The sequence below is a fragment of the Theobroma umbraticum genome, unplaced genomic scaffold (genome assembly GCF_002168275.2).
Source record: "Theobroma umbraticum cultivar Fairchild unplaced genomic scaffold, ASM216827v3 scaffold_86.0, whole genome shotgun sequence".
Taxonomy (NCBI): domain Eukaryota; kingdom Viridiplantae; phylum Streptophyta; class Magnoliopsida; order Malvales; family Malvaceae; genus Theobroma; species Theobroma umbraticum.
Window position 1 is genome coordinate 3,106,018 of NW_018397263.1, and position 25,576 is coordinate 3,131,593.

Here is a 25,576-nt window from a genome sequence, read left to right on the forward strand (position 1 = left end):
GCACAAAATCAAACTCTCAATAACATCCAAAGGGGAGTTAACCTTTAGGTTCCCATAAACCCAATCACTTATATTGTTATCCGTATAAAGTAGTTATTTCACTTCTTATGCTTGTTCCATGTAAAGTGGTGTTTTTTTTTTTTAATTGAGAGAGGAAGGATTCAAACCTATTCTTTAGGTAAGGGGATTATATACTAACCAATAAGTCAAATGTTCGGGTGCATGTGAAGGAGTGCTTTATTTATTCTAATTGTTTCTCATAAAGTAATATTTCACTTATTCTAATTATTTTGATAAAAGACTGTTTCACTTATTTTAATTTTTTTATTATTTTTTATATAATATTATATTATCATAAAATAATTTTTTAAAAAATAATTAATAATCAAAATCAAATATCTCTCAACTAATTGTAAGAAAACATCTAATGATGGCTTAAAGGGGCGAGAAGCCATTGAAATTACACAAGTACCCCATACCGACCACCGACCCCCGACCCCCAATATCCACCGTCTTACCCACTTAAAACCTTAATACATAACTCCAACCAGCGAAGCTTTGAGACAACTAACACAAAGAAAGCATAACAGAGCTATCTAATTAAAGGCCATGGAGGACGAGACAGCAGATAGCAGGAACAAAGCAAGACTAGCCATAGTGGAACTGGCAAACATGATAAGCGTGCCCATGTCTCTCAACGCCGTCGTCCGCCTCAACGTACCAGACGCCATCTGGCAAGGCGGCGCCAACACCCCTCTGTCCGCTGCCCAGATTCTCTCACGAGTCCTCCCTTCTGGCGGCGGAGACCCTGAGAATCTCCAGCGTATCCTCCGTATGCTTACCAGCTACGGTGTTTTCGCTGAAAACCTCGACAGTGAGTCCCGTGAAAGAAGATACTCGCTCACTGACATCGGAAAAACACTTGTCACCGACGCCGACGGTCTATCCTATGCACCTTACGTGCTACAGCACCACCAGGTGTGTAACTATTATTGTCGATGTTTTAATTGAGATTTCTTAATCATTTAAGAAAATTTCAGCATTGGAATCATCGCATTAACTGTTTGCCTTGTACAGTAAAATATTGGACATCGCAATCTTTCTGATTTTACAACTTTGTTTGAAAGTGGTTGACAATCGATTGCTTACGGTAATACTACACAATTCAGGATGCTTTACTGAGGGCGTGGCCATTGGTGCACGAGGCGGTGTTGGATCCAACATCAGAGCCGTTCGTGAAGGCGAATGGCGAGGCAGCTTATAGTTACTATGGGAAGAAGCCAGAAATGAATGGACTGATGCAGAAGGCCATGTCTGGAGTATCAGTGCCATTCATGAGAGCTATACTCAACAACTATGATGTGTTTAAAGGCGTGAAGAGATTGGTTGACGTGGGAGGGAGTGCTGGGGATTGCCTGAGAATGATTTTACAGAAACATCCCCATGTAGAAGAAGGCATCAATTTTGACTTGCCTGAGGTGATTGCCAAAGCTCCAGTCATTCCGGGTGAGGACTTTGATGTGTTCCCTGTTTCTCGATTGAATGGGTTCGTTTAACATAATCTTGATTTTCTTGTGGAATTTACTGTTGAAGGCGTGAGCCACGTTGGAGGTGACATGTTCAAATCCATTCCCGGTGGTGATGCAATCTTCATGAAGGTGAGTTTGATATTCATTTTAACAATGAAAAGTAAGTTCATCAACTGCTTTTCTTAGTGGCCACGAGGATCCTATCATCTAAATCTGGTCTTTTGGTTGTCCTTTTTTGATAAAAGTAAACATTCATCCGAATAAGACAAAATACACCGAAAACACTTTATCTCATTGTTTTATTTTTAAATAATACTAGACTTTTACCCTAAGCATTAATAAAACTAAAGAAAAAGAGTCACAAAAAATAAATTTGTAATATAAAAATAAAAATATTAATTTTTTAAAAAAAATCATATGAAAAATCTAAAAAAAGAAAGGAGGATAATTTTTTTTTTCTTTTCAATGATCTTGGTGTTGTCCTAAGCATTAATTAAATGGACTGTTTCCAACCTATCAGACAAATGATCCATCTCGGAAATTGAAAGCATCTTTTTCTTTGTTTTATTCAAAAATCATAATTTAAGTAAGTGATCTTTTTACTTAATATTGTATATGCTATTTGACAAGGAAAGAAAGACCCATCACCTGACCTGCGTACCGGTTCCACAGGTGGGATTCCTTTCTTTCTCAATAGGAGTCTCTAGTTTTGGGGAGTGATTAAAATGCTGAGCTTACAAGGAATCATTGCTTTATTTACGGAAATGTATCCAAAAAAAAAAAAAAGGATGCCGTCTCTCTCATGGCTTCCTTCTGCCTTTTTTTTAAATTTTGGTGTCAAGATATAGTCTATAACTGGCTAGATAATATGTATATACAGGCCGTAGCATATTCATGGTTAGCACTTAGCTAGGCATGGTTTGTCTTTGTTAGATTGGAAATCCAGGATCTTTAGGCTGCACAACGACTAGGTTTAGCCTCTTCTTATAACATACTCGTATGAGCCTCAATTTAGATTTGGTTTTTTTTTTTTTTGTGGCTATGGCGCTTTTATTTGCAGCTGCACTTTAGATTATTGGTTGCAGGGTTAACTTAGTTATGAAAATTGTGGTTGCAAGTGTACTAAAGCCAACTTGCACTAAGTACCGGGGTACCCGTCTGACCAGGATCCGTAAACATGGCCCGGCCAGTTTTAATCAATCAAAGCTTTGCTTTCCAAGCAGATGCCCTTTGGTCTGCATTTTTGGCTAATTATGTCATTCGCCCTCTGTCCGGCCTTGTCGTTCAGCTACTTAATTATTGACACGTTAGCAACTGTGCCTGGGGTTGATGCATTGACTAGCTAGGCTGGCTTTAAAGTTTAAAGCCCTGTTTGGCGTAATTAAAGTGCCTTAATGAAGCTGATGGTTTTCATTTCACTTTGCCTGGCAGTGGATCTTGACCACTTGGACAGATGATGAATGCAAGCTTATAATGGAGAATTGTTACAAGGCACTGCCTGTAGGAGGCAAACTGATTGCATGTGAGCCAGTGCTGCCCAAGGATTCAGATGATAGTCATCGGACTCGTGCTCTCCTGGAAGGTGACATTTTCGTCATGACAATTTACAGGGCCAAGGGTAAGCATAGGACAGACGAAGAATTCAAACAGCTTGGCCTCTCTGCTGGCTTCCCTCATTTTCGAGCATTCTATGTTGATTACTTCTACACTGTCTTGGAATTTCAAAAATAGGATTGAAATTGCCCGACTCAATAAAGACTAATAATAATAATAAAGGGGAAGCTCGTTTTCTGGTCGTACTTTTTTGTTTCCAAATGCTTTTGTACTTTGCCAACGTAAGAGTGGATTTTTTATGCCCTTTGTTGACAAGATGAATTGCTAGGACTATGCCTTGGTGGCATTGTAGTTTGCACTTGAAGGCTGCTCTTGGATCATTCGGCTTTTAAAAACACCTCTTTATGAAGTATTATATTCATTCGTACATATATGCAAGTGTTGCGCATTGCACTCTCTCTTTTAACCAAAGGGAACTTAACTATTGATTTCCATTAATTTATTAAAAACTTTGGTTTTAAAACCCAAATTTGAAACTTCAAAACTCTACAAGAACTAATCACATGAACTTCCTTTGTTATGACTGAAGGGATTTGATCAACATCATACAAACAGTTACCCCTGCCGGTGTACGTTTACTAAATACCCTTATGACATGATTAATTACTCTAGTTTATTTCATCTACATATAAAAATTCCCCTCTTACATATGAATTAATAACCATAAAATCTACATAAACTAGTGGGTATGTGTATATTTTTTCTATAATCTATCTAGTTCTAGCCTCAGAACAAGGTCTAGTCCTGAAGCCATTCATTTCCATCAATGTATGAAATGTTCATGTAGGCAGCTGCTTCATATTCAATTAGCTGCTTCCCATAAGAAGCTCTGAACGTGTAGTTTGCTCCAGGCCCTAAGCACTCATATTCTCCAAAAAATACCGTCCTGGAAATAGAAACTTTAAATATTACAGGAAATACATATAAAAGGCTTGATCAATGAAAAAATCGCAAGCAATGCTATAAAATAATTGCAATATATGAACATAAAACAACGTATATATATAGGATGCAACGTGGCGAAAATCAGCAAAAATCACAAGAAAAAAAGGTTGTAAATTTTGAAAACAGGAGAAGAAAATATAGTTTGAATGTAAGGTTATAGAAAGGTTTTGTAAATTGTTTGAGAAAATATATGTATAAAGGGTATGGATTAAAGGACAGACTGGTCCCTAGTGGGGTCTCGCCAGTCATTCCATCCGTCTGGAGCCACAACATCAGACATATAAGTTCTGGAAAAGACCACAGTGGCATAAGCTCCCCAAGCTCTTCCAAGCCACACGGTCCCGGTTCCCCGGATGATGCAATCCACGAAGGAAAACCCTGTTTGCTCATTCATCGACTGCCTTGCTTGAGCTGTGATGCATCCGCCAACCCCACTCGTCCCTTCTTTAGCAATTGAATGGATAACGCACCCCTGTCATTAATTGATTACCACCGTAAGTTTCTGACATTTTGGGACAAAAAGTTTTTGCACTCAACAATTGAATGTGGAGTGGTAGAAGGCAGAAGCAGGTTAGCATGCGGAGATCCATGTGATTTGTGACAAAAAAGCTTCCTTGCCACTCATGAGCCCTGTCTTATCTAAATGCTATCATCAATTACGGTAGGAGAAGCTAAACCAAAATTGCAAAACCTAACTCAAATCCTTACCTAAATTGGAATCTAATAATTAAGGGCGACAAGTCTACAAGTCTAAAACTCCCAAAATAACTACACGCGTGACATGATTTAGCCTAACCAGCAATATAGCTAACACTACCAGAACATTACGATGCCGATGCACAGTATCATAAGTTAACCTTATATAAGACTATGATAGGGTAAATTACATAGGAGATTAAGACTTTTGTACTTGCAAAGGAAATGTTCCCCTTTCAAACATTGTAATGGCATTTGGTGACAATTCTAGAAACACTTGTTAAGTCTTTAAAGAGAAAACTCTTTATGAAGGGAATGTCCCCATCTCACACATTGTAATGGCTATTGATTAGATACTTGTTAATTCTCGTAAACTCTTTATAAGGGATGAACAGTCGACAAATTGTTGAGCTACCTCGCTAGTAAAGGTATATTTGTGACTAATCATCTAAGGTTGCCCTTATGATCCGATGATGACACATTTTGGTCCCTTTGTACTCATTTTCATATCAATAAAACATTTTTCTTTATGTGGCTCTAGTAATTACGTATATAGCATTCGATATGCCCAATGATTTCAATGTATATTGCCTTAATCTAATTTGTAACTATTATTGATGTTTGTTCAAATATAAACGCATTATTGGCTAACTTGCATGGAAACATCTACTCAAGCGCTGCACAGATTATCACATACTTAAGCAAAAGAGCGTAATTTATGGCAGTTGGTATCAGAGCACAAGCGAGATGAGTTGAGCTAAAGAGTAAACATAGTGACCACACAGAGTTCACTAGAGGACCATTGGAGGATTGATGAGCTAAAAGTCGCAGTGGCCGCAATAAAAGCTCAAATGGTCCCGTGCAAATGAATAGATGAAATTAAGATAGTCCAATGGGAACTATTTGAGATGATTAATACCCTAAACAATGAGAGCAAGGATACATTGAGCACTCTCCAAGGCGATATTGAAGAACTGAAAGCTCGGGTAAATCTTTTAGTTATTGATGGAAATAATACCAATGCAAACTTAAGAGATCAAGGTAAAAAGGTCAAAATACCGAAACCAAAGTGATATGAAAGGGCCAGAGATGTTAAGGAGTTGGAGAACTTCCTTTTTTATATTGAGTAGTATTTTCAAGCTATGTGCACAAAGTCGAAGGAAAACAAAGTGGCGATGGCTTCAATGCATCTTATTGGGGACGCGAAGTTGTGGTGGCATTCCAAATTCATTAATGATGAATGCCGCATCAACACTTGGGCGAATCTGAAGTAAGAATTGAAGAACTAGTTTTTTCTTTAGAATGTAGAGTACATGGCAGAGATTGTGAGAGCTTACACAAATAATGTCAATACAAAAATTTGTGCGAAACTTCTCTACCTTAATGTTAGATATTAAGGGCATGACCAAAAAATATAAATTGTTCTATTTTCTCGAAGGCCTGAAGCTGTGGGTGAAGAAGGAGTTATAGCGAGAAAAGGTATTCAGCAATGGCAGCTGTAGAACATCTTACTGATTATAGTGAAAACTCCCATAAACGGAAGGACTCTCCATCAAGAACTAGTAACTTGAGCTCTAACAATGGGACAAAATTCCTAGGAGTTAGCAGACCCTTAAATGGGGGAAGAGAAAAAAGATCACCTACTGGGGAAACACCACAACCAAGAACAACTAAGCTATGGGGCTTCAAACCTTGAATACTTTGTTTTCTCTGTAATGAACTTCATAGGGTAGCTAAATGTGCACATCGAGTAACTCTCAATGCAATATGTATGGCTAATGTAGAAGAACCTCGAGCTCAGACCCCAGTTGAAGAAGTCGAGGAGGAGCCAGCACGTATAAGTTCTATTCAGTTCCTTAGTGCATTGTAAGAGCAATTAGAAAAGATAAAGAAAGAACCTCAACGAAGTCTTATGTCTGTGGATGTGTTGGTTAATGATAAAAATACCAAAGCCAAGCTTGACACAAGGGCCTCCGATACCTTCATCACTAGGAAAGAGGCAAAAAGATGTGGTTTTAAAGTTGAGAAAGGCTTCGAGAGGATGAAAGCAATCAATTCGCCGGCTTCAACTTTTATGCAGAACTCCATAGACATAAAGGTTAAGATTAATTCTTGAGAGGGAAAAGTGAACATGACTGTAGCCACTATAAATAACTTTGATTTTGTCTTGGGCTTGGATTTTATGACGAAAGCGCAGGTCATCCCATTTTGTGCTACAAGTTGTCTAATGTTTTTCAAAGAACAACTATGTGTAGTACCGACTATAATTTTACCCAAATGTGGGAAAACGATTATATCAGTTATCCAGTTCAAGAAAAGAATCAAAAAAGGAAAGCCCTCTTATGTGGCCATGCCTATTTACAAAGATGAAGATAGCATAAATCCAATACCCAAGGGAGTGAAGCTAGTTTTGGAAAATTTTCAAAATATGATGCTAGAATAGCTACCTAAAGTTTTACTACCTCGACAAGCTGTTGATCATTAGATAGAATTACTTCCAAGAGTCAAGCTACCTGCAAAAAAGATATATAGAATGGCTCTCTCAGAGTTAACAAAGCTAAGGAAGCAATTAGACAAACTAATTAAAGCCAAATTCATCCGACCATTAAAGGCACCTTTTGGGACCTTCAATACTCTTTCAAAAGAAATAATATGGGAGTTTACGATTATACGTAAATTACCAAGCTTTGAACAAAGTCACAGTCAAGAATAAATATCCAATTCCCTTTATAGCAGATCTCTTCCAAATTAAATTTGAGATCAAGCTACCATTAAGGAAGACTTGTTGAGGGAGATGAATTGAAAATCACCTACGTGACGTGGTATGGTGCATTTGAATTTCTTGTTATGCCTTTTAGACTAAGCAATGTTTCTACCACCATTTGCACATTGATGAATCAGGTTTTTCATGATTATCTAGACAAGTTTGTGATAATCTACTTGGATGATATCATGGTGTACAATTCAACCTTAGAGGAGCATCAAAGGCACTTATGGTGGATCTTCCAAAGGTTACTCGACAAACAGTTATATGTGAAAAAAGAGAAACGTGCATTCGTGCAAACCCAAATTCAGCTCTTTAGTCACATTATCAAAGAATGGCATATTTACATGGATATGTAAAAAGTGAAGGCTATCAAAGAGTGGGCCACCCTAAGAATACAACCGAGCTTCGTTCGTTCTTAGGATTAGCCAATTATTATCAAAGATTTATGAAGGGATACTCAAAAAGACTGGCAATACTCACAAACTGTTGAAAAATGGATAGAAGTGGAGTTGGACATCGTAATGCCAACAAGCTTTCAAAGGCTTGAAAGATGCAATGATGACGGATCTTGTTTTAGCACTCCCTAATATCAAAAAGCCCTTCGAGGTACAAATGGATGCATTTGAATTGGCCCTTAGAGGATTGTCGTTACAAGAAGGATACTCGGTTGCATTTGAAAGGCATACATTAAATAAAGCTTAGAGGAGATACACGGCATAAGAGAAAGAACTACTAGCAATGATTCATAATTTACAGGACTAACGACACTACTTGCTAGGATCATAATTCATAGTTCAGACCGACAACACTACTGTAAATCAATTCTTCAAACAACCAAAACTTACATCAAGTAGACAAGATGGTAGGAGTTCTTGGCCAAATTTGATTTCTCTTTCAAACACAAAGTCGAAAAGATGAATCGTGTAGTAAACGCCCTTAACAAAAAGATCGAGTTCACAGCTCTCAAGGTGATCAAGTCAATGACAGTCAGCAAAGTGACCACAAATATTTGTAATCTTATTGAATAAAACTTACATCGAGATCCCTAAGTAATCGCCATTATGAAATTGATGGAAAGTGGAAAGTCAAAATACTTTTTGGTAAAAAATAGGCTCCTATTAATAAAAAGAGCATGCATATTTATTCCAAAAGTATGAAAGCTAAGGTAGAAATTGATGCGGGAATGTCATGACACTCTTAGGTGGGACACTCAAGTTAACAGCGAATCACTACACTGCTAAAACAAGGTTATTATTGGCCTCATATGAGACAAAATGTGATAAACTATACCAAGACATGCCTCATTTGCCAACAAGACAAAGTGGACAAGCAAAGATAGATGGAAATGCTTGAACCTCTACCAATGTTGACGAAATCATGGGAAAGCGTTTCTTTGGACTTCATAGTTTGACTTTCTAAAGTAGGAGATATGACAACAATCCTAGTAGTGGTAGATTATTTCTCCAAGTACGTAATGTTCATCCCAATGCAAAAGTTTTGTTCTATAAAAGAAACAGCTCATACAGTTTTTAAACATGTAATAAAATAATGAGGTGTTCTTAAGAGCATTGTTAGTGACAAGGATCCAAAGTTTACTAGTTTTTCCTAGAATGAGCTTTTCAAGTTATTGGGGTCAAAACTTAACATATCTTCCAATTCTCACTCACAAATAGATGGCCAGACAAAATGCTTCCATGGATTGCTAAATGAATATCTACGACATTTTGTATAGGTGAACCAAAAAAATTGGCCTAACCTACTAAATATGGCTCAACTATGTTTCAATTCGCCAAAAAGCTCAACCACTAATAAAACTCCTTTCAAAGTCATCATCGAACAGCAACCTAGACTTCCCTATACCTCAGTGGAATCAGATAGTGGGAAAGCCCTTGAGCATTCAACTTTGCTAAGGAGTGGAGACAAAACACTAAAATCACTAAAGCCAATTTAGAGAAAGCTTCCAGTCACATGAAGAAATTGGCAAATAAAGGTCGAAGGGAGCAACACTTTAAGGTGGGAAACTTGGTGCTAGTGAAGCTAGCACCCGAACAAGTTCGATTCTTAAGGAAAAAATATTGAAGACTAATACGAAAGTATAAAGGTTCAATATTGATTATGGCCAAGGTGGGGAAGATTTCCTACAAGGTTAATTTGCCTAAGTGGATGAAGGTACACCTCGTGTTTTACATTAACAACCTTAAATCGTTCCATGCAAATTCAACAAATGTAAGCAAAAGTCAAGCCACGAGAGCCGCCATCAACACCAAGCCACCATCACAGAGCAGAGTAGAAGGGATTCTAATAGGGAAGATGACGATAATCAATTGACAACCAACACAGGAGTATCTAGTGAGATAAGATGGTTTGGGGCCAAATGAAATCACCTAGGAGAAAGAAGTCGATCTTCACGCCTTTAAATAGAAGATTAAAGAATTTCAAGCCAACTAGTCAATGAGGATGTTGATAAATTGAGTAAAGGAGGATATCATGAGTCAACCTTGTATAAGGTTATGATAAGGTAAAATTACATAGGAGATTAAGACTTTAGCACTCGCAAGGGAGATGTCTCCCTTTTAAACATTATAATGGCATTTAGTGGTTGTTTTAGAAACACTTGTTAAGTCTTTAAAAGGAAAACCTTTTAAGAAGGGAATGTTCTCATCTCACACATTCTCAACTCACACTTTGTAATGACTATTGGTAAGATACTTGTAAATCCTCGTAAACTCTTTATAGGAGGTGAGTAATCTACAAATTGTTGGGCTGCTTCACTGGTAACGGTATGATTATAGCAAATCATCTAAAACTGCTTCTATGGCCCCGACAATGGTGTGTTTTGGTCCCTTTGTACTCATTTTCATATCAATAAAACATTTTTCTTTATATGGTTCTATTGGTTGTGTATATGGCATTCGGTATACCTTATGATTTCGATGTGCATTACCTTAATTTAATTTGTGGTTATTGTTGATGTTTGTTCATATATAAACACATTATTGACTGGCTTGCATGGAAGTGTCCACTTAAGCGTCACACGGACTATATTATACTTAAGCCAAAGAGCGTAGTTCATAACACACAACATGTGTGTAGTGAGGTGTCTATGTCCTCAGCCAAACTCGACTTTTATTTGTATGTCCTCAGCCAAACTCGACTTTTATTTGTGTGTCCTCACATTTAGTTATTATTTTAATATTAAAATGATAAAATTAAGTTATTTTAAACCCCTAAACTAGTCAAAAAGTATTCAAATAAATCCTTATTCTTTTATTACGTTTAATTAAGTCTCAATACTTTTATTTTGGGTCAAATAAATCTTTATAACTAATAATTGACTAATTATCATTAGTAAAAATGTCATTTGTCATTTGTCATTTTATTATATCCACATGACACTAACATGACATTTATGCAAAAGGTGAAAAATATCACATGATCATGTTATCATGCCAAATTAACATATCATGTCATCATCAATTGTAATATGCTAGCATACCACATCATAATCAATTATAATATTTTGACATGTCACATCAGTGTCACGTAACATAAAATAACAAATAACATTTGAACTAAATTAATCATTAATCATAAAGATTTATTTAACTCAAAATAAAAAACCACAAAAGTTTATTTGGCTCAAAATAAAAATATAAAGACTTGATTGAATGTAATAAAAATATAAATACTTATTTAAATTTTTTAAATAATTTAATATTTTTCTTTTGTATATATACTTAAATAAATTAATCTAAATAAGTTGGGCCAAATTCAAATTTAAAATTCATATCTAAATTCTATTCAAAGCGAGTCAGGCCCACAGGCCTAGACAAGTAACACCTCTACACGTGTGTAAGAGAACACATGCTGAGTTTTACACTCGAAAATGCTCAAAGTCAACTTAAATATAAAAGTTGGGTTCTTTTTATTAGTCTAAATTTTTTATTAAATTAATTACTCAAATTAACATAGCATCAAATTTGAATATTGATTTTGACAATCTCATTTCCCCTTTTTATATTTTGAGAGTGTAATTTTTATTTTTACTTTATTATATAAATGAATATATCTTATATTGATAATTTTGTCAATTAATGCTTATGCCGAGGGGTTATTCATATGATAAAATTTTTTTTTTTTGTTTTTGAAAAAAAAAACCTGGAATTATTATACTCTATACCCCAAAAAGAATCATGAAGCTATAATTTTAAAGATGAAGGTGAGGTGGACGCGGATGGTAAAGCTTTTTCAACAAACAAAAGGCAGGTATTGTATATGATATTCCAAGATGGAGATGGAGAACAAGGTATGAAATTGGCCACTTGGTCATTGCATGTGACACAAATGGAAACTTGTCCTCTTTGTTTTATTGGAGAACCAATCCAGAAATTGGCCGAAACAAAGCATTATTATATATATGAGTAAAAAGAAGAAGCAAATTTTGTTAATTAATTTTATGAGAATATATATGATCAAAAAAGATTTTGTACCTCATAGAGTGATCTAGCATTTCCGAATATGAAATCAATGGAACCTTGTATGAAGCATCCTTTGAAATAATGCCTACCCCGCTCATCAAGAAGGGTGTCTTGGGCTCCATAAAATCCACAATTGTAAAACGCAGCTTGATCACCTGCTATTCTTAGTGCCACTGCCTGCTTTCCAGTTTCACCAGGAGATGGCTCTGGAGCTGTATTCTTTTTGAGAAAATTGGAACCCCAGCCCAACAAATAGCCACGTAAAATGAATAAGAAATCAATTTTAATCAACAACTAAATCTCAGTAAATATATGAACAACTTGAGGTTTTACATGTATGAAACAAAGGATTTGAGCTACTAAGTTTTTGGTGATAGATTATGGACTTAAAATTGAGAGGTTTTGGTTTTGGCCAAAAAAATTGAGGGTTAAATACAGCTCAACCTTAGCTAGTTTGATGGTAATCAGACATGATACACATCGTCAAGATTGCCCTCTTTATGGCCTCGAGCCTCAAATCCGATTCAGAAGATGGGTTTGGGCTTATACTCCAAATACAGTACAGAAATTATTATTTGATTTAAAGGTGATCTGCCTCTCAACCGAAAAAAAACACATAAGAGTGACGACTTACCTTAAAGCTAATGTTGTATGCTGTGAAGTTAGGAGCAAAGATGGCAACTGAAGAGCTGTACACGGTCCCTCCAGTGGAATTCGCAGTGTCATTCCATTCTATTGCTGTCTTGAGAAAACCCTCACCTTGAATTATCAAGTTGGATTTGTTGGCATGGATTACTACCTTCTCCCTGTCACCATGTAGTTAGTTTCATTCAGCGAGGCTCCATGCACAAGATTCCATTATGTGTAATCAATAGCGTCAGGTTTTTATGGTGCATGTGCAGATACAGAACAAAGAAATCAACAAGTTGTTGAATCTCGAAACCGTTTTAATAATGACCTGTATATACCAGAATAAATAACGATCAAGGTCTTGGACGGGCTCGAGTCAGGAACAACGTCTATCGCCTGCTGCACACTGCTAAAATTCGCGCAACCTTTCCAGTCAACTGTCAATACAAGTGACACTTTGCACTGAGAAATAAGGCTAGACGTCCATTTGGTATGATCGCATTTGTGCTTACGCCGCCCTCGATGGTGGCGGTGGTGATGATGATGATGATGGTGGTGGTGGTGGTGATGTCTAGACACCATCCTCGTTAGCAGAGATAGGAATTCACCACTTTGCCCCGCAACTTCAAAACTATTATGACTGCTGGGTGTGATGCTTGATTTGGAGGGAGGAGGGACGGTATACAGAGCAATTAGAATGGAGATCAGTGCAATGACAAAGGCTAAAAGCCAAAAGGAGATTGTTTTGATCCTCATGGTTAATGGTTTGGCGTTAGTTAGAGCGTGATGTGATACTTGAGCTAAAAGAGGAGGGGCAAGGAATGGCTACATGATTCCCTTCCCTTGGGAAGGGGTGATTGGCGTGGGAGGCAAGATACGTATGGGCCTTGTCAATAGTGATGTTTGTGCGTCTACTGATGATTCTAGCTTCTTCTTTAAAAGTAACGGTGCTAGAAAATAAAAAGAGATGAAGACTTGAAAGATGGTTAAAGGTTGGAAACTGCATACGCTAAGCCATGAGAGAGAAGGACAGATTATGGCAATGATGACAGTACGGGAAGTGCAAGATTTGCATGTTTATTGAGTACCAGATACTCCTTGAGCAATATAAGATATGAAAATGCTTAATATAATTACGACCTAAACCACTGGCGTGTTGAGTAACCGATGCCATGATAATCGAGAATGCAAACGCCTGTATTAAGCTTTAACCAACTAGCCGAAAGATGGAGAGTTTCTTCACACGGTAATAACTGCTTTAAAATCTCAACTTGCTTGCCTTTTTGGGCTAAAAACGAAATCTGATGGTTTGCTTAAATTTTATGCCACTGCACATGAGCACTACCCTATTCATGGTCGGAGGTTCAGAGAAATCATTGTTTCTTAGACCACAAAGGTGGGAGGGAACCTACAACCGACAGCTTTTTTTGCAACTCTAAAATCAATTACACTGTCGTATAAGTTATCCAGCCAATTTCTTGCTTGTTTATATCCTTTTTCAGACATGGCCAACATTTGTGTGAGACCAACAAAAATAAAAAAAATAAAAAAAAATAATGAAGGAAAAAGCAGCTTTAACATTGAAGTTAGACTTCCATCCATTGTCGTTCCGTTTTCCTTTCTGCTAAAAAGCTAGTAAACAAACTAAGAGATCCAACCCCACTCTAGTCCTAACGGACTTTACAGAAAGATCCAAAGACATCAAAATATAAACCCAATAACTTGGAATACCTATTTACTATTCTGCCAAATTCAAGTCCTTTGCCCGGCTGTTTTGCTAATAGTACTAGGATCAGAAAAATTTTCACAGCACTTCACATTGGAGCTCCTTCCAGTTCACAATTGAGCTCACTTCTTTATCTTCACCTTAAAACTGACAGAATAACACATTTATGTACCTCAATGTCTACTTTCTTGCACAAATTAAATATTTCTTAAAAAAAAAACAAAAGGAAACAAGAAACACAGAAATGCACTTCCTTTTGCTACAAAAATAGCTCTGCCTTACTCCACTTCATTATACGTCACTGTAGGCTCAGCACTATTAACAACACGACAGGGAGGAACTTCTTTCTGTAGCATGGAAGTTCCTTTGAAAATCACCATCTGGCAGCAGGATTTTTTATATTCACTAAGCTGAAGGACAAGGCAGATGTAAAGTTTCAGTACCAATAGCACCCAAGTTAATGTTCAAAAAAAAAAAATGGCACCCAATTTGCACAACAGAATATAAGCACATTATGATGTATTAACAAACCTGATCTGGTCTTAACTTCTTGAAACCAAACTTATCTGTCCAGATTGATTCTGCTTCTTCAGCAGCTGGAAGCACAAGGTTTTTGACATTCAAGAATGCCAGTAGCTTCTCAATACAGGAAAACAACAACTGGAAGTAGCCCTGTAATGTAATTTAGCTCCACTAAATCAACATTGCTAAGAATGATATTGAAACAGGTGATAAAAGATGCAGCACCTGCCTAGTATATATATTATACTTTGAAATTAACCATTTCCTAACATTATAAGGAACTCAAATAACCGTATTCCTTACATTGTGCTTTTGTCATTGCCAGTGTGTTCCCAACTAAACTAGGTCCTAAGAACCTTAATATTCAATCCTACGTTACAAATTATATCCTGCACCCACAATCCCAAATTTGAAAACCTTACCACTTGCCACTGGTGTGAAAGAATTACATAGCCAGACAATAGCAGACAATTGGAAATCCAGCTGACTAGAACCATCTAGAAGAGGTGGGAATTGTAGGAAAAGGTCATAAAGACAAAAGTTGGGATACATTAGCCTCACCTTCCCATGGTTAGCAATGCTTGTCGCAACTAAAGGAAGTTCTGCAATTTCTTGCCCAAAAACTCGAATTATTCCAGCTGATACAACGAATGAGCTGCAGCATTAGCAAAAGAGAATATTGTCAACATTCTAATAGCAAAAGTATATAAAGCTTTAAAGTTTATGCAAATATGCCTTACTTGATTGTCAATACTGCACAGTACATTCCCCCATATTCTTGGCCCTTTAAATTCCTTCTGAGAGAGGGAGAGAAAGAAAGATGCACATTTGTCAAAGAAAAAAATTGGACAGTGCACTCGTGTTAATGTGCAACCAGCTATTGAAGCACAATAAACAGTCTCAAGCTTACCCATAAACCATGCATGGGATAAGGTCACGCCCAGTTGTTGCATCAACTATAGGGTCGAAACATTCCTTTAAAAAAAGGAAAAAAGAGAGAAAATCAGAAAAATTTCAGAAAAATGAGGCAAGCCATGGCTTCACATATCTTCTACTTTTTGACAAATAGAACATAGCCTATCACTTAATTAGCATATTAAATCAGAGTCCCAGAAAGTAAAATTGTCTTAAACTAGAAAATTGCAGTTTGAAATGAAACATACAAATCACAAGTGAATTTTGCCAAGCAACGTTTCAGATTGGCAGGATAAAATCCTGCTCACATAAATCTAGTTGGATTTCACCTTCTCATATCCCCTAAAAGCCATTAAAGCAGTCCCCATGCAGACGCATCAAAGTAGCTATAAAGTGTGATGTTTTTAAGCCAGAGAAACAAAATGCATCCATTTATCAATAGCTTTGGCCTCATGGATAAATTACTCTTATGAATTAAATTTTTCCAATCACTTTCTTTCTATAAATATTATTAATATGCCACAAACTCCAGTATAATAATGTCAAAGCAAGGTAAATTGAGATGCATCCTAATTTTAATGATGTTAGCAAAAATAAAAGAAGTATATTCGAGGAAAGTAAAAGATAAACATATATAAACTATATAAACTCAGTATATTGCCTTTCCTTATTACTGTAGTAGAAGTTAAAATGAAAATTAAAAGATAAAGAAAACGAGAAAAGAATGAGAAAATGAAGCATAAAGGTTAATTAAAGTGCTTCTGACGTTTCTATACAACACATTCAACCCAAACAGCATATTTTCAAAATAAATACTTAAAAACAAACATACGATAATTGCAGTAACTACAGAAAAACATTGCATGGGAACTGCTTATCAACAGTGGCAACAACCATTTTTTCATAGGATGAAACATCTAAATACAACATGAACAAGACTTACATGGAAGATACCAACTGCTTGAGAAAGCAACAATCTAGTTTCAGGAGAAGCAAATTTGCCACTAAGAAGCCTCCATCTAACATCAATATTGATGTCAGCATCTAAACCCTTTTCCACATATTTCTTCCGTATAACATCCAAAAGGGAGTCTGGAAGCTTTTCAGCTTCACGAATGAGCAACTTCTGCAGTGTAGAATGAATCCTACTGCAATCTGAACAGCAAAACCACTTCCCTCTTGGTATTTCCTGTTGTACAGGTGGCATCAGTATTTTCATCCTCTATAGGATAACGTCCAATAATCAAAGGTACAAGTGGCATCAGGGGTGAAGAGTTTCATATCAAATAATCAAAGGTACAACAACAATATTAACAGTAGTACGTACCCTTAGATCAGCCATTTTATGAGTCCTCAAACAGCCAATATGATATTCTTTTTCACACTGATCCAAAATTATTTTTTAAAATAAAAACACACAAAAAAAAGGGTGCCCAAATCAGTGGAAATACAATTAAAAAGAAAAACATGTTTAGCAACTTGAGAGCCAATGTATATAACAGGATGAAATGAAAAATGATCATACCTGATCACACAGTAAAATTGTCCGAGGACCAAATCCTGATTTGCTAAAATCACACGCCCTATAAAATCAAAAAAACAATTATTTCAAGCAAAATCAAAGGGTATCGAGGACAGAAATAAAAAAATTTATGGAAATGTCACAATAAAAATAAAGTCCAAGCAAACTGTATAAAAATAGCCTTATTAAAACTATAAGCTTCAATCAGCTTCATCCTAGTGCGTATCCATCACCTGCATAATGAGCACCCACTAAGTTCTGCCTCAATGTTTTTCACAATACGTATGCATCTGCTGGTTATTTGTTCTATAGCATCAACTCCTAAAATCCTTCCAGCAGCAACAGCATTAGCATTATGCTCCACAAATTTTTCTCTCATAAACATATTCTGGCAATATTTGCAGTACCAGCGACCACGAGGAATTGTTGGTAGAGATGCACATTCTGCATATATCAAGTAAGTTACTACTCAATATCAATTAGATAAATCAAACTAATCTTCAGAGGCAACAACAATACTCTTTGACATGCCACAGAAAGCTAAACCACAAAAACAAAACAATGACTTTAAGCACAACCATCTTTGTTTGAGATTTAGAAACAGAAGAGTATATCTCAATAAGTGGAAATACACAAGGATACACCTGTAACCAAGTTTTGAATTTCTTAAAGTTTAAAAATTATAGAAGTATAATAAAATAAATAGGTCTAGGTAAAGAAAATTTGCCAAGAAAAATTACTATAAAACATCTAAACATGCACCAGAGAGACTAAGAGAGAGTACATCCATGTTAATATGTAACACCATTGACTGAGTTGGTCTCCAACAACTCAAGTCTCTATTTAAATTTAACAGAGTTTGGTCTTTCATACAACTCAAACTCCACCTCTCCTGTTTATTTTCCACTATCCCTTTTCTTCAAATAAAACATTCCATTTAAATATCATACTGCACATTTTGAGAAACTGTTATTCTCTTTGTTTTTTTTTCTCCTTATTATCTTCTCTAGGTAAAATATATAAATTCTTTATCATCTACATAGTCTATGCCAATAGTCTAGTACAGTAAATCTCATGCATATCAGGTACAGGGATTAGAGACCTCAGGTTGCCACATTTATCCTTCTTGACAATACAGAAAACAGTAAATGCTCATATCAATCCCTGAAATCCCAAAGACAAATAAATAAAACCTTACAATGTCCAAACTATACCACAAAGTAAAGCTGTGAAACCAATATAACCACCCACCCATGCATTTCCTACTTAAAATTTAAAGAAATTATTGATATTTACAATCAAACCTTTATGGAAAGCCCTTGGGCATCCATCACAGAGCAAAAGATTTCCACCATCTGCACAAATGATGCATGCATCATCATTATCCTTGGCAGAATAACGACGACCTTTTGAGAGAGATATTGCCAGTTCATGCAAAGACACCCCATTAGATGTGTAAATGTATGCATAGCTGCCCAAAGACACAAATATAATCAAGATATACTTAACAAAGATAGAGTAACTTCGGAAAAAAACTGTAAAGCATCTGCTATGAAAACATACGGTTTTCGACGAGAAGCCCAACCAGCATGAGCTTCAAACTGTGAGGGACTAACCTGCACAATAACAAAGGAAAGAGCATAAACAGACACCCAATGTAATTTAGAAATTCTGAAGCTCAAGCAATAAAAGCACAATACCTCACAATTGCAACAACGACAAAATATCCCAAAGCCCTTTTTGTAACCCTCAAGCAATCTCTGCCCATTAAAACTAATCACACTTTACACACCACTGAGATACAAAGGCATAAAATAAATTACTTTTGTCTCAATTACCTGTCCTCGGGCATAGTATGCAACTTCAGTTCCATCAGGCAATCCATCTTCCTCAAATACCAACTTATGCAATCGCTGATCTCTATAGAAATTAACAATTCCAAGAAGATAAGGAGATTACATCAGAAAAGGAAGTAAAACCTTAGTCCAGAAATATATTAAAAGGTACCAACTTTGTTGTCATCTTCCATTGACTTCCATTGGGTGAATACATAGGCAATGAGGCACCTTTCAAGGTCTTTGACATCAAAACTGGTTTTATTGGCCTGAGAAATTCCAACAAAAGCACACAAAGGGAATAAGTATGAAGAAAAAATAAAAAGACTATGAGAAGAAGCTTCACTAAAAACAGGTCCTTGTGTCTTGAGGCCAAACTTTGCAGGCATAGGAAGTGAACAGAAGTGAGAAACCGACCATCATTAAAAATGACCAAAAAAAAGGATAAAAATTATACTAACTTCTTTTTTATTCTCCATTGGGCTTTATCTTGTGAGGAAATATGCACTGAAGCACTCTTCAAGGACTTTGTGAATAACCCTGGTTTTGTTAACCTAGAAATAACATAGAGATGGAAGCATGATGCACCAATTAAAAACTATATAAAAAAAAAGGAACATTATTTAACTTTTAAACTACCATCTAGGACTAAACTACTTCCAAATAGAACCATTTAATTCACACAAATGAAAAGAAAATAATTAAAGAAAAAATTATGCTATAGTTCATGACAACAACAAGACATAAAAGGTCACCAACTTTCTTGTTGTCTTCCATGGACTCCTATTTTGCAAAGAAAAGCATAATGAAGCACATTGGGATGAATTTGATGTCACATCAAGCTCTGATGACCTGAAACAATGTAGGAGGCACATGAAAAGAAGGCATTAAAAATCAATAATGCATATCATTATAAAACAAATAATTTTATGAGCCAAAAAGGATGGTAAAAGATGCCACTAAAAAACATAATCAAAAAGATATTAAGAGATACTAACTTCCTTGCTTTCTTCCATTGACTTTTATTTTGTGGAGAAACACTCGATGATGCACTTCCAAAAGACTGTGACATCAGAAGTGGTTCCTGTGATCTGAAATAATAAAAACGCAAAAAAACAAATAAAAGAAGTAAAATAGATGTTAAACCAAGAACTAACTAATAAGCATTAAGAAAAGATTATATTAACAATATCTGGAAACATTTCACACCAGTTAGCTTGCAAACAATATATAAAATTTACTAACTTTCTTGCCATCTTCCATTGACTTGTTGATTGCGGAACAATACCCACTGAAGAGCTTCCAGAGGAATGTGAAATCAATACTGGTTCTTGCGATCTGAAATAACACAATACAACCATATAAAATAATGTATATAGACATTAATACTGGAAACTAACTCAAATATAAAAACAAACATCATTCTAGCATTTCCTTACAACTTCAATTATGTTTAATTTCATACTGAATTCAGTTTAATATCCTCCCAAGTAAAAATGAATAGGTTGCATTTCTATGAAGCAGTATGCATATTAAATAGATATCAGTCAAATAAACTTGACATGCCCCTTCTTTCTATTATATACCAATCAATTATGGCTGAATGACAGTCAAAAAGGCCATCAATATCATACAAAGATTTGAATCCAACACCCTGAAGGGGTATTACATGGTAATGAATTATAGTGAATGCTTGGTAACAGACAGTGCATATTACAAATACTTTAGCACATCCAATGATAAAACTACAAAATTCAGACACCTGAACAGTGCAATTGTAAAACAAATAGAAAATTCAACTTAATGACTAACATTAATATCCCTAACCAAGTAAACTTTATAGTAGAAGAGACATCATGCTACTAATCTTTTAAGAAAGCAACACTTAAAGAAGCATACCTAGCAACTGCACTGGGTGCACTCATTGTACTGCACTGAGATTTCTTTGACTCCACACATGAATTGCATAGCGGCCCTATTTGGCCAACATGTATTACAGGAAATGAACCTAGAAATAAGTGAATGACAAAAAAGAATAAGATTCAAATACAATCAAAACCGTTCTACTTACTTGCCCCTGTCAATAATAATATAGTTAATAAGAGAAAAGGTCACCTTTGCATCTTCTACAAGTGAAACACTTTTGCTCTGGTAAAGCACTAAGTATATTTTGAATTGTTGCTTCCAATGTATGCAGAGGTCTTCTCCTGCATGCCCTCAACACCTCAAGCAGGCTCTTCCCATTCTCAAAGCAGATATACTGTGCTGCACGTTTGTATTGTTTACAAGCATGAATCTCGAATTGGGAAGGTGGAACAACCTAAAATTATTAAGGAAATAAAAACAGCATCAAGAAGCAGAAAAAACAGCATTTATTAAGTCATGGAGTTACACAGATTTACATTGTAGAAAAGAAATTTCTTACTCTGCGGCCTTTGCACAAGGAACATGAACACAAAATTCCTCCATCTGTAATGATGCCCCGGAGACCAGCTGTCTGGAAGTATAATACCACTAACAGTAAGCCTTCAGCTATGCACTACATTTGAATTCTAAACTAAAAGAAACAAATGACAGAAACCTTATATTAGAAAAAAAAAATAATATAGGCATCAAAGAATTACCTTACTACTTATTGTACCCATGTAAACCACTGGAACCCCATCAAGTAAACCAGTGTCAAAGAGCTCTTTAACTGTCATTGGGCACTTATTAAGTGCAATCTTTTTTGACATTTTCAACTCCAAATTCTTCCTTGGAGTAGTCAAATCACTTCCTTCAGCGGCTTCCTCTCCACCAAAACTTGAAACTGACACATTTTCAACAGTGTGCTGTTCGCACTCCAAACTGTCTAGTGGTTCAACCTTAGGTCTCAATAATGATCGTTTAGACCGCCGCAGGGTCTTCAAGAGAAAATCAGTCTTCCCTTCGCTACTGTCAACAATCTGCATGGAAGCCTCCCCAAGACCTCCTTCCTTAACCAGACACGTTCCCAGCTCATTGCTTCGCTCATCTTTAGACATGACCATTGCCGAATTATAACTGGACCCTTCACCAAGCCTAGCTTGAAGAACAAGCCTACCATCTCTTCCAATTTCCTCAACTACAAGGTTCCCTACAATGGCATTTTCTCCAATAACACGGCTCTCCTCAATTGAAGCCTCTACAAATGGACCGCCTTCACCAATATCTCGATCAACTAAGCTCTCATCAACCACATTTTTAACCAAAACATTCTCCCCAGCTACATTCTCATTCCCCGGTCTACTTCCAATTACATCTTCAATTACATTATTGTTCCCATGACTAACTTCAATCAGAGTTTTATTCTTCTGATCCTCACCAACTAAACATTCTTTAACACCATTAATCGGCTCATTAAAGTTCTCAAACTTCTTATTTTCTAAATTTTCCGAAAATTCATCACGGCAATTAATTCTTGACTTTTTAACTCGAGTATAAACAATGTAACCATTCACTTGAGTAACTTTAACTCTCTTACAACTAGTACTAGACCTCGCCTGAGTTTGAGATTGAGTCAATGACTCCCGAGTTGGACCGAGTGAACCCTCCAATCCGAATTCCAACTCTCGCTTCATGCCTCACTTACTTCACTCCCAAAATCCACTAAAATTCTGCAAACAAAAAAAATAAAAAAAATTAAAAATATATTAATCAAATAAAAAATCGAAAATTCGACCATTTTTCTACGGCGAAGTGAAGGATTTTACCGATTAGGCTCAGATAAGGGCCATGACAGATTATAAGGAAAGTGAAAATTTTGGGAGGCGAAAGAAAAATGAAGGGTTAGGGGATCGGACTTGAGCAGATTTAGGGTTTTTGATTGAATCGTTTTGGATTTGAAGAGGAATCTCAAATTTTTGGGGCTTTTTCTTTTCCTTTTTTCGGGTTGTCGTTGGGAGATGAAACCGACCAGCTAGCGAGAGAGAGAGAGAGAGTCAGATTGGGATTTTAAGGGGAGGGGGCAAATGGCAGGATACGTAAATAAGAGAGTAGGAAAGGAAATCTGAATTGACGATATTAGCCCTACTTGATTTCCCCGTTGCCTAGCCCTTATCAATTCAAGTGGAGTCTAGTCCGGGCCTCTTACCTTTTTTAATTTGGAGGCCCAGTGTTCTGGGCTTCTATTTGGGCTGTCGATCATCTCTGAACCCAAAACTGATGTCAATTACCCATTCAAAATGGGTGTGCGAACATTTGTTCGTGAAATCGGTTTTGAAAATCTCAAAACCAAACTATTCCTGTAACAATATCGAAATTAAATCAAAGTAGGTCTAATAATTAAAAAACCAAAAATCAAACTTCTTCAATTAGTTTAGTTCGATTATTGAAAATCAAATTTATAAAAATGGAGAGAAAAAAATGTGAGAATGTGACTTTTTTTTATTGCATTTTATGTTGAGAATTTTTTTCTTTTTTTTGTTTTTTAATTGTTGAGATTTTTTTTATTTTGTTTTCTTAATTGAATAATAAATAATGAATAATATTGAGCAAAAAAATGAATAATTTTCTTTTGTTTTTTGAACTTAAAGCTTTTTTATCTTCTTCAAATAAATGTATACACATAGTGTCTGCACTCAATATAATTGCTTCCTTTAATTAAGGCATTGTCAATAAAAATTATTTGGAGTTAATATTATATACTTGGTCTTAGACTTTGCATATGAAAAACATGGAGTTGATACATCAATTGATAATAAAACATACTAAAATTCCCTTTGGTTAGTTAGTATTACTCACTTCAATTAGTTCAATTGCTCCAATTGGAAAAATTTCAAACCGAAGACCGAACAAATTAAACTATACCAATCGAACTTAATTAACTAAAATAAACGAATAGCAAATTAACCAAATCAAAAAGATTAAACTTACTTCAGTTCAATTTGGTTCTTCAATTCAATTTGATTTGGCACCTTCTACCCATTTTAAATTAGTAAAGCCCAAATTTTTGGCTAGTAATGACCCAAAATTACTCCTTTAAAAGGTAATGTTTCGGAGTACATATAGTAGGCTATATATACGATTATCGTAAAAGGTTCAGGAGTTTAAATTCATGACCTCATAAAAGCAAATACTGATTTTCAATATATGGTAGAAAAAAAATATCATTTTTCTAAGCTTAATAAAGTTATCATAAACACTAAATAAAAGCAAATAAATTACAATTTCATTCATGAATGATTAGTTAATACCATTAAAAAAATATGTCGCTATTGAAAATGATTCAAACATAACTTGTTAATACAATTAAAACATACAAAGTTAACTGTGTTCGTATTGAAGATAATTGTATTTCATGTCGTAAACGCAATTATACGTTCAAGACATGATAATTTTGTATCTTACATGGATGAAGTCACTTAAATACAATTTGTTTAATTAATCATGTAATCATATCAATCTGTATGACATGACATGCTTAACCTGTTTTGCTTCTATCTTCCTTTGATTATGGAAAACAAATAACTCATAATAATTGTATTTTATTATGGTTAATGATAATGGAAATCATTTGAATTTTCATAAGTTGTTTACTAATCTTATGATTATTAATTTTAAAATTAAACAATGGAGTTCTAGTTTTACATTTAAGTATTAAAAATAAATTATAAATAAAAATAATTTTTTAAATAGTTATTATTTCTTAAACAAATCAAACAAGTTAATCATGTTGATTATATATAATGGGTTTATAGTGTTAAATTATGTCATATAGAATTTAATCTAATATTTTTAAAAAATGCAGTAATCATGTCATATCATGTAACATTTTTACGTATCTGTGTACATATTTAAAATTTCAAACATATTTAATTAATCGTGTCGTGATCATTTTTACTCATATAATTTTTAATATTATATATTTTAATGATTAAAACGCTTAAAATATGAATTGCTAGTTTTGTATGTAGCCAATCAAGCACATATTTAAGATTCATTTTTCTAATTATCAATTCTCCATGGATAACCATTTTTAACTTATCATATAAGTTTTCAAAAGCAAAGGTTTTGTGATTTTAAAACAAAATTTTTAAAGTTTCTAAGATACGAAATTTTAATTTTCAATTCAATAACAACAGTTATTATTTAAGATAAAAGTCAAGGATCTAATATTGATAAAAAAAATAAGGTATTTCACGAGTGATTCAAGGGCGTAGCTTCCAAAGGGATTCACGTTTCTATTTTTTTCTAAGTTTTTTAATACCTAATGTTAATTAATTTTGATGACTAATTAAGTAATAACCCCTATTATATAAATATACTAATGGATTTGGATCCATTTGACGTATCCATATTCCAACAAAACTTATATAAAACCCATGACTAGTATTTTATTTAGAATTTTTTAATCTAATATTATCATTTTAATTTCTTA

The 25,576-nt window shown here is 35.1% G+C and overlaps 3 protein-coding genes across 4 annotated transcripts; 1 reads left to right on the forward strand and 2 right to left on the reverse strand.

Moving 5' to 3' along the window:
- Positions 1-527: 527 nt before the first annotated feature.
- LOC110420711 (O-methyltransferase family protein) lies at positions 528-3,328 on the forward strand. The gene is made up of 4 exons (XM_021434083.1): positions 528-978; positions 1,170-1,506; positions 1,594-1,658; positions 2,961-3,328. Exons 1-4 carry the CDS (start codon positions 610-612, stop codon positions 3,258-3,260), a joined length of 1,071 nt encoding a protein of 356 aa, XP_021289758.1. The 5' UTR covers positions 528-609; the 3' UTR covers positions 3,261-3,328.
- Positions 3,329-3,661: 333 nt separating this feature from the next.
- Positions 3,662-13,569, reverse strand: LOC110420710 (putative pectinesterase 15). Its single transcript, XM_021434082.1, has 5 exons — positions 12,988-13,569; positions 12,664-12,835; positions 12,042-12,248; positions 4,310-4,560; positions 3,662-4,029 (listed from the first exon to the last, which is right to left on the reverse strand). The coding sequence occupies exons 1-5, from the start codon at positions 13,413-13,415 to the stop codon at positions 3,882-3,884; spliced, it is 1,206 nt and encodes a 401-aa protein (XP_021289757.1). The 5' UTR covers positions 13,416-13,569; the 3' UTR covers positions 3,662-3,881.
- Positions 13,570-14,216: 647 nt separating this feature from the next.
- LOC110420467 (Acyl-CoA N-acyltransferase with RING/FYVE/PHD-type zinc finger domain-containing protein) lies at positions 14,217-23,137 on the reverse strand. 2 transcript variants are annotated; one of them, XM_021433788.2, is made up of 23 exons: positions 22,911-23,137; positions 21,804-22,814; positions 21,605-21,676; positions 21,295-21,499; positions 21,079-21,187; positions 20,425-20,517; positions 20,178-20,270; positions 19,939-20,031; positions 19,641-19,733; positions 19,356-19,448; positions 19,183-19,264; positions 19,045-19,104; positions 18,908-18,960; positions 18,649-18,815; positions 17,578-17,788; positions 17,348-17,405; positions 17,150-17,206; positions 16,766-17,011; positions 15,818-15,882; positions 15,648-15,704; positions 15,469-15,562; positions 14,917-15,057; positions 14,217-14,795 (listed from the first exon to the last, which is right to left on the reverse strand). In XM_021433788.2, the coding sequence occupies exons 2-23, from the start codon at positions 22,776-22,778 to the stop codon at positions 14,664-14,666; spliced, it is 3,249 nt and encodes a 1,082-aa protein (XP_021289463.1). In that variant the 5' UTR covers positions 22,779-22,814; positions 22,911-23,137; the 3' UTR covers positions 14,217-14,663. The 2 variants fall into 2 exon arrangements, with proteins under 2 accessions (XP_021289463.1, XP_021289464.1); XM_021433789.2 differs by lacking the exon at positions 19,045-19,104.
- Between the last annotated feature and the right edge of the window lie 2,439 nt (positions 23,138-25,576).